Source organism: Sprattus sprattus (assembly GCF_963457725.1).
Source record: "Sprattus sprattus genome assembly, chromosome: 3".
NCBI classification, from domain to species: domain Eukaryota; kingdom Metazoa; phylum Chordata; class Actinopteri; order Clupeiformes; family Clupeidae; genus Sprattus; species Sprattus sprattus.
The window spans coordinates 37,014,325-37,024,019 of record NC_137922.1 but is presented as its reverse complement, the minus strand read 5'-3'; the positions used below and the strand labels follow the sequence as shown (position 1 = coordinate 37,024,019).

Below are 9,695 nucleotides of genomic sequence, written 5' to 3'. Positions count from 1 at the left end.
GCTGCTGTACCGGGAGTCTGTCAGGAGAGTCGTGACTAGTCCTTTTTACTGCCATAGAGGTGTCCTGTCAACGTTGTCCTCCTCGAAAATTCACTTAAGAAGACCGTGGCCTTTCGTAGTTTAAAGTACCTATTTAAGGACACTTGCCTTTAAGTATTTTTGTATTATTTTGTACTGTGTAAGAAAGAATGTCTGACAGCCCCGAATACTCCCCGTTCTTTGCTGTGATGGGCGCATCAGCAGCAATGGTTTTTAGTGGTATGTATATATATATGTAATTGTTTTTAACCTTGTCATTGTCTTTTGTCATGAATGCATTTATGTCATCCATTCATTCATTTCTTTTGCTATAGTTTCAATGTTGGATTGTGCGTAGTTATCTTGCTGTATTGGTGACGTTTATGTCAACGTTAACTGAGTACGTGTTGGCAAGCTAACGTTAGCTAGCTATCGAAAGTAACGTTATAAACACCATATGCACTATCCTTGCCACGCTAGCTAGCAGCAGGCTAACCTGGTAAAATGCTAGCGCGCTATTTTGTAAACTAAGGTTGAGTCGCTATCTGTTCGTTTGCTGCTGTTGAATATAATCGATGGCGTCGCACAGCCAGCGATTGCCACAGGAACCCGTATTGGTAACTGCTGAGCCGCTGATTGTCAAAGCCTATTGAGACTAGCTGGCTTGCTATGGTTTGGTTTGCTAACTAGCATATGTGACGATCCAGATTGTCAGGTGCTGTTTGGGCGTTTTGTTAGTTAGATTGCTAATTCTTTGCTGTCGAGCCTTTTCTGCTCTTCTGATATGCCTAATAATTAAGCGAGATGAACCCCTTGGAAACCATCAGATGGTTCTCCTTAACATTAGCTAGTTAGGTTTGATGGTAACTTAACGCAGGGTTATTGGTTGTCTATGGTATGTCATCCATGAAGCTTTTGCGGTGGTGACGACGAATAAACTTAGCTAGCCGTTAATGTTCTCTCACTTAATGAATACATGTGCAGTCAGATAGCAAGCCAAGCCGTTCGGTTCGCATGTTCTCTAACATCAGTAGCAACTTCCAAATGTTCATGCGTTTGTTAAAGGTAAACTACCATTCTGTGATTCCCCGCCCTTAAAGTGTGTGTGACTACATATATACGGTACCTAGCTACGTACTTTCGAAGGTGTCCCAGTTTTATTGAAATGGCAATATTTATTGATAACTTTCTCCTGTGAGCAAAATTGAGTACAACGGTCCCCTAACCAAATTATAGTTACGACTCAGTATAAGGTGAAACCAATTGTCGTCTGACAATATCCCACGGTTCCCTACGGATATATGTTGGCCATTGCACCAGTCTAACTGATTGTAGTATACATCTTGCATTGCGTTTTAACGTCCTCATACAAAGACTGGGCTATTCAGTATCTTTAGAGAGGTTGGTTTGATTTTTGATTTTCCGCAACCACTGGCATTTTAACTGGGAGACGCTGAAATGATGAGTGATACAGTGCTGTGAGATTTGACAACGTGCCACAGACGGGATGATTGGAATATCGACTAACTGCTAATTGGTTTGGCCAGTTAGTTGTGACCCAGTGTAGAGCTTTGTGATGACTTTAAGGTACTGTGGCTTGTAGGATGCCTGTCCTATGTAACATTTCTCTGGTAAGGCAGAGTGACAGAGAAATAAAGTACAGGCCTTACTCCAGGGTTTCATAAACCACATGTTCCAAGATACAGAGCTACTCCAGTCATTTAATTGAGACAGAACACATCCTTGCTGATTTGTGCATAAATTGTAGGGTTTAAAATATGGCACTTCACTCCCTACAACCCCCTTTGTAATCCCCATCTCTCTACATCAGGCCTTTAGCCTTATACTTTCATGACCGAATGGGTGTTGTATGCTGCGCCTTCATCTTTCTGCCCAGTGGGCGTTTGCCACTGATGGCACTGGAGGGCTGCAAGACTCAGCAGCGCTCGACACCACACCAGTCAGGTGATCAGAGGTGATGGACCGTCACAAGGATCAGGTCATGTGACCGAGTTCATGAGACCTGCCACTGATGGTTGCACTTGGCTCTGTCAGATTACTGCACAGAATTGTGTCCATGGGTTGGAAGTAACTTTTGACTCCAATCTTGTGTTTTTTGTGTGTATCAGGATATGAATTCCCCTGGTGGGGTTTTACTATGGTTCTATGAAGTTCTGAGGAATAAGGAAACGGATAGGCCCGCCCTTGGATGAGTTAAACTCATCTGCTTATGTGTAGGGATGGGTATCGTTTGGGTTTTTTCCGATACCGGTACTTAACCGATACTTTTAAAACGATACCGGTGCCTAAACGGTGCCTGAACTGATACTTAAAAGAAAAGCACTAAACGAGGATTGACTACATTAAAGAAAGGCTTTTTTTATTGCCGTCGCAGAGGCCAATTTTTTTCTTCAAATTGAACAATATATTAACTGTTTAAACTTAAGTATACTATGAATATAAATACATACAAAACACTTAGCTTTAAACTACAGCTTCAAACTATGAATATTATATTAACTGTTTATAGCTTAAATAAATAAACATAAATACAAAACACACACACACTTTTTACAGACTACAGCTTCAAACTTATGAGGATATTTGCCTATGTAGTCAAACATGTATTTGTATGTAATTTTTCTGATTTGTTTATACCTAGCTATCTTTTCTATCTTGTTTATAGTTAATCTTGTTACTTGAACACACCGATTGCGTGAAAGTGTACTGCCCCTTTAAGACACTAAGGCACCAGTTGCTAAAGCTCTGATACCTACCGTTTTAGTTTGGGGTTGCAGATCTGCCCAGGACTCTTGCCTTCTCTCCCCACACGCAATTGTTTTGATGCATTTGCTGCACGTTGCAGTGTTTGAATCTTTTTGTGCGAAATACAGCCACACTTTTGACTGTTTACCTTTTGCTATTTTCTCTGTGAAAAGGTTGATGGCGAGCTCTGTTTGTGCTTGCGCTGTTAAATGCTGCCTGCTTCACTGTCATAAGACTGTTGCTATGAAAACACCAATGAGCGTGAGCGCCACAGGACAAAGTTAACATTGGGAGATGGGGCAGTTTTAAATGTGACCCACGAAATATGCCTGGCAACAAAATAAAAAATAGTTCATACAGATCATACTCAAACATACATACGCCACTCACGTTACTGCTAGCTAGCTATCTCTAGTTTTCTACTGTTTTGGAACCAGCCTCCGTGTTTCATGTTGCAGCCTGAAATAATTCCTGTTAATAAGACATCATTTTACGTAAGTTTTGTTCATTTAGCTGCATGATTTGTTGCGGTTATTCATTTCAATCGGCTCAGGCACCGAAGGGAAGCACCAAAATCTGCGTGACATTTCGGTCCGGGTAGGTACCGGTTGTATAGTCCCGGTGCCATATTGTTACCGGTTCTCGGTACCCAACCCTACTTGTGTGTATAAGTGGTTGGACAGGAAGGGTGCAGGGGGTGCCAGTGGCCTGTGGGTTTGTCTCTGCGTCTGTCAATGACTCACCCTGTGTGTGTGTTGTCCACTAGGCTGGTGAGGATGGGATTGTTGGAACATTTGGACTTGTTGAAAAGGAAGGACAGGTTGAGGTGTACACAGACAAGAGACAGGATATTGGATAAGAACAATCCTAGGTCATTGATTGTGTTTGTGTATAGTGTCTTTGTTGTACATGCTCTTTTTGCAGTGTTATGACCTGTTCACAGCACTGTTTCACACATGTCTGTTAACGGCAGAGGGGAGGCGTGAGGGGGCGAATAAAAGCTCTGTACTTAAACCCAGGATTAGGATTAAATAATTTTTGATGCTGCCTCTGGGATTGTCCATCAGCATCCATCCATGTCTCGCATCCATGAACACGCACTGTTTGTGTTGAGCCTCCTGCCGTTTCTCTTGTCTTTATCCAGATACCTCTCAGGAATCTCCCTTGATATTCAGATATGGGGTTGAATCAAACACAGGGCCCAATAGAGTGGCTTGACCTGCTTGCTTTCTTGCCTTCTCTGATTGAGAGCCCGTTGTTTGTTCAGTGGCCATAGTGGTTGGTCGCTGAGAGAGGTACGAGCATCTGGGTTGTTTAGATCTATAGGCGATCTACAGTCACTCCAGTGTTCCACCTGGCCAATGGGCAGGGTTGTGGACATTGCATTCAGTGGCTATAGCCAGTTAGCACGGGCTGTTTTGGTGCTGAGACAATTTTCCCCTTTTAGGCTGGCTTCAGTTATGCAGGACTGTGGTCAATCATTTGGTGTTTGCAACTCTGGTGAATTGGCTCCTCATATTTTGGTGCAATACAATGGGAATCAATTCTGGGATAAAGTAGCTGTGGTAGTCTGACACTCACCATCTCCAGGTCTACTGCCTCCATGTGTCGGTCACATAGCAAGTGAAGTGGGGAGATGCCGTGTACACTCAAGTAAATGTGTAGGCCTAGTTGCCCCGGTTAGGATATATGCTTCATCCTATTGCAAAAGGCATCTAACCATAATATATGATGGAAAGTGATGTCTCCCTAGCCTGGCCATTACCAGCCTGTGGCTCCATTTCATTCCGTCTTTCAGTCTGGCAAAACGCTATGCATTTTCGTTTCCGAGATGAGCGGGTGCTTAGCTTGAGGTTTAAAATCATTGGAGTTCCCTTAACCAATCAGCAACGTTAAGTAAGCATTCGGTAGATTAAACTCTTCCCAAAGCCAGTTGGGAGAAGAGCTACGACGTCCTTTCCAATCATAAAACTTACAAGAAAATACTCTTGTTCTCCTTTTAATTTTCTGATGTTCTCGAGAGTTGAGACATCTTTTCCGATAGCTTTTCGTGTCTTTTCCTCCAAGGCGAGTTTTGCGTCACAGCTCTGAACTGTTCGCTGATTGGTCCTACAGGATTTTGAGTCCTGGAGACGATTGTCAACGGGGTTGGGCCAGACTGAGTATGAGCTTGAAATCAATTCAGGCGGAAATACGTAGGCTGGTGTCACCAGGCTAATGTCTCCCTACCATCTCAGTTCAACTGGCGCAATTTCCCTGTAACATTGCTGCATTCATCGCCATCTGTCTTTAACCCACATGTGCACACATTCTTTAACAGAATAAACCACAGATTGCTTTCATACCTATATACAATCTATTGATTAACACAAATCAGTTAAGTTTTGTAGACAGCTGTCACTACAGGGGAGATGCTTACTGATGTTTAGTGACTAAGTAGTGACTTAGGTAATGATAAGAGATGTCTCTTTTCATCGATAGCCTATATGTGTGTTCTTCATCTCTAGTTTCCATTTATGTTCATGTGGAACTGACAGCAGTGTGTTTACTTGGAGTATATGTTCACCTTTGGTGTCTTATCTCCAACGCAAGTTTGGTCTTAAATTGAACTTGTTCATACCTGTAGACACCCTGAAGAGAGGTCCGGTGCTTTTTGTGCTTTTATCGATGGTTCTTGCTTATAGTCATACTTTAACAGTTGGTCTTTGAGATCAGAGGTAGTCCGCTCTCATTCAGACTGTGTGGATGTATTGTCTCATGACGCAGGCAGACCCATCTTATTAAGGCCACTTAGACTGCACCGTGCGTACGAGGCACAATATCTCTCTGTGTTGACTTGATTTAGTGAGGGTGTGTGAGTCAGCGAGGCTGGCTGGTGGCCGTTTGCCATCTGCACTCAGGAAACCATGTCTATTCACCTCAGTCGGAAGACATCTGTCACAAGGACAGGACGGGTTGGACACGCACGCACGCGCGCGCGCACACACACACACACACACACACACACACACACACACACACACACACACACACACACACACACACACACTTCTGAGGAGGAAGCTAAATCTTGGATATAGGGCTCGAGATGGATGTCGAATGTGCTGTGTGCTTCCATCCTCTTTCACCATAGATTAATATTGTCTTGTTTGGAAAAGTGATGGTAAAATCCTTATTTAACCTCTGAGTGACAGCATAATGCTGTGTTCCAGACTGCGCAGCTTCAATCAGCTAATGAACATCAGCCTTGCTGCCAGATTCATACACTCCAGCAGCACTGTTTACTGGACTGGAGCACCTGTCTCTATCAACTAATATTTGCAGTGTTTTTTTTCTGCGACTTTGTTTGGATGTAGATAAAGAATTTCTCTCTCTTTCTCTTCCATCTTTTGGCACGCATCCCATCTTTCTTCTACGGTTTCTATTCTTAGCTCTCTCTACTCTAAGTAAAAAGCTGATTCGGCACAGTGCCTATCGCCCCTCTGCTGCATCCCTCCCTCCTATTTCTTGCTCTCTCTCATCTCTGACGTCAGCCCCTGTGCCTGCCCTCTGAGGGAACGAGAGTGAGTGAGGGACTCTGTGATTTAGAGCACTGCAGGACACTCACATATAGAACTGGGGTGCAGCCGGACACTCACACATAGAACTGGGGTTGCAGGCCTCTCACACATAAAGCTGAGGTGCAGGACACTCACACATAGAGATGGGGTGCTGGACACTCACACATAGGGCTGGGTTGCAGGCCTCTCTCACATAAAGATGGGGTGCAGGGCTCTGGTGGGGGTAGTGGGTCTCAGTGTTGGAAGTGACCCATATGGAAGGCAGAGGATAACCTGGGCATTCATGATGGCCTGGGAGCGAGTCTGACCTTTTCTGTTGTGCTGGTAGAAGCTGGTTTTAATATGTCCCATGGACCCCTACTTCAATTGGTCAGTCTGATGGCCAGGCCCCTCTTGCATGAGAAGCAACCGTCTGTGTGCGTGGTAGATCTGGTCTGAGTAAGTAGGGTTGAGAAATGCACAGCTATTTAAACAACCAAAACTAGCTCCCATTAAAATGCTTTTTAGTTTTTTTTTTTTTTTTCTGAATTTCCAGGAGAAATATCTCAACACACTTTTGTTCAAATTTGGACCCACTCTGGAAACGCAGGAAAATATGTTGCACCTAATCTGGTGTCTTAAATGCTCAGCTAAGCATGCATGTCAGCATGCGCCATCACTTCTGCAAAGGCATGGGATCCCCCAGCCCCTCTCCTCAATGACTAACTCTTCTGTATGTTCTGGTTTTGACATTCAGTAGAGCCAAGCTTAACTCTCTTATCCCAGTGTGTACATCTTGTTTGACAAGGGCATCAAGGCCATTGATAACTCGTAGCATGTGGTGTTCAAATCAGTAATTCAAATAAGCCTGTGTGCCTACTGAAAGTTAAGTGTCTTCCCTTAACTTTACATTGTGTGTGTTTGCCCATTTGGTTCTAGCCTCACACTTGTACAGAGTCTAGAACTGAGAGTGCACTGCAAGTGGTGGCTGGCAAGCCCTCGTGAAGGTTTGAGTCGCTTCCATTTCAATAGTAGTTCTTTGAATAACCCTGCATTCAGGGCAGCCCTAGTGGATTGGCATGCTGAACTCTGTGTGAAAAGGCCCAGTCAGCACACACATCTTCCCCTTTTAATTAACTGAAACCCAAAGCCACAGCCTCCACTCTCTCTTGTCTGCTTTGCCTCTGTCTCGCATCTGTCTCCTACTTCCTCATGGACGACGGTGTACTTAGACTTCTATTGATCGGTGTGGTCTGATGTGTTGTGTGGTTCATTGGGTTGTTTTTATACATGAAACCATGAAACCTCTCTTTCTCTCTCTCTCCTCTGTAGCGCTGGGTGCCGCGTATGGCACGGCTAAGAGCGGTACGGGCATCGCTGCCATGTCGGTGATGCGCCCGGAGCTCATCATGAAGTCCATCATCCCGGTCGTCATGGCGGGTATCATAGCCATCTACGGGCTGGTGGTGGCTGTGCTTATTGCCAACAACATCTCAGAGAACATCACCCTCTTCAAGTGAGTGCCTCTTATCTACCCCTCAACTCTGATCTCTCTCTCTCTCTCACACACAATCTTTCTCCATGTCTGTTTACATCCCTAGCCTTTACTTCCTCACTCTCTTGTACTGGTTTCCATCTCCTGTGCTTAGTTCTGTCTGGCTTTGCAACATCAGTACAACCACAGTCAAAGCCACTGGCACTACTCTAAAGCCCACAGCAACAGGTCGACCACAGGTCAACCACTAACCCTCTTTAATGTGTGTGTGTGTGTGTGTGTGTGTGTGTGTGTGTGTGTGTGTGTGTGTGTGTGTAGGAGCTTCCTGCACCTGGGCGCAGGGCTGAGCGTGGGGCTGAGCGGTCTGGCTGCAGGCTTTGCCATCGGCATCGTAGGTGACGCAGGCGTCAGAGGTACGGCCCAGCAGCCCCGCCTCTTCGTCGGGATGATCCTCATCCTCATCTTCGCCGAAGTGCTGGGACTGTATGGGCTCATTGTGGCTCTCATTCTCTCCACAAAATAAACCACAATTCCCACCATCCTTTGCTGCTGGGAGGGATGGGAGGGACATGAAATTCTAGGAGTGGGAGAGGGAAGAGCCTGATTTAAACAAAAGTGTAAAATGTGGGGTTTAAAAATCTAAATATTTAAAGAAAAAAAAAAGCTCCATAACAAATATGGTCTTTAAATGTGTACAGTTGTCTTGATTTGATAGTCAACTTCCTGTAAATGCGCAATGTAGTGGTTTATTTTTTTTTATTTCGTCTCCTATGTGTAAAAAAAGAAAAGAGAAAAAAAAAGAACGCATAATTCTTCTCTATCCCAACACCCTCCTCGTTCCTCTGTCCCAGTGGCCAGGCTCTAAGGTCCAGCTGTGTTCTTCCACGTCACAGACTGATGACCTCACATCTGGCCACTTCTGTCTCTCTCTCGTGGTTGTCTCCTATGCTAGAGGGGTCTAATTTGTGGGCTCCATCCTACAAGGGAGCCGGACCTTCTCAGTCCAGGGTTAGCCATCACTAAACTGACAAAAAAATCGTATCTATATGTGGATGATATGAAATGAATTGTATGGAATAGTTATTTTGTTTATTTTTTTTTTTGTCATTTTTCCACTGATTTTATTTATAAAAGATAATGAAACTGTGTACAAATGGAGCAAAGATATTTGGAATCCCCTTTAGTACATATGATGTATACCTATATACTACGATATACATATGATCGATAACTATTAGTTAGCAATCTGCACTGTGGGTTAAGTGTACCGTGATTGGACATCTTATGGTTGTGTAAACTGGTTCTTCTGAGATTGCCGCTTGTGTGGGGACTGGGAGTGTGTACGTTTGATGTGTAACTGTATTGACTTCTCGCACACGTGTTTCTCCTTTAGTAACTGCTGTCTGGTTGTATTAAAGGTGTGTGTGTGCCCTGTTGTGGCTCTCACAAGTCTAATTTCCAACGAGTCTCCATCCTGTTATTGTCACACTTGAGAGATCATCACTGCAGATGATGGAACCAGTGAAGATGTCCAGTCCTATTGTTGCTCAAGCTCACGCTGAATTCTATAGTGGACAATAGGTAGACTGTGCACATTGGGAGGATCCGGTGGTCCATAAGTCTAGTCTAGTCATTACCCTTCAGCATCCTGATGAGCCCATAAGAATACCTTTTAAAATGAAACCCCTTCCTACAGGCCCCACTTCATGTGAGTAAACATCAAGTGGGAGATTCCTGATTAATCCAATAGCTGAAGCGGATTAATGCTGTATTAAAGTATGACTTCAGTTGCTCTTCTAGTCTATCCTGCTATTTAGATGTAATGGTTAATCTTTAAAGTCATCTCTCCACGGAGTATCATCCTAAATCAATGAGCA

The 9,695-nt window shown here is 44.1% G+C and overlaps 1 protein-coding gene across 1 annotated transcript; it reads left to right on the top strand.

The window, feature by feature from the left end:
* Positions 1–9,280, top strand: atp6v0cb (ATPase H+ transporting V0 subunit cb). Its single transcript, XM_080833917.1, has 3 exons — positions 1–258; positions 7,656–7,839; positions 8,137–9,280. Exons 1-3 carry the CDS (start codon positions 189–191, stop codon positions 8,339–8,341), a joined length of 459 nt encoding a protein of 152 aa, XP_080690043.1. The 5' UTR covers positions 1–188; the 3' UTR covers positions 8,342–9,280.
* Positions 9,281–9,695: the final 415 nt, after the last annotated feature.

Excerpts from the sequence above, each read along its gene's own strand:
- atp6v0cb (XM_080833917.1), top strand. The coding sequence starts at position 189 with ATGTCTGACAGCCCCGAATACTCCCCGTTCTTTGCTGTGATGGGCGCA. Across the intron at positions 259-7,655 it reads AGCAGCAATGGTTTTTAGTG|CGCTGGGTGCCGCGTATGGC; the intron begins GTATGTATATAT and ends TCTCCTCTGTAG. Across the intron at positions 7,840-8,136 it reads GAGAACATCACCCTCTTCAA|GAGCTTCCTGCACCTGGGCG; the intron begins GTGAGTGCCTCT and ends GTGTGTGTGTAG.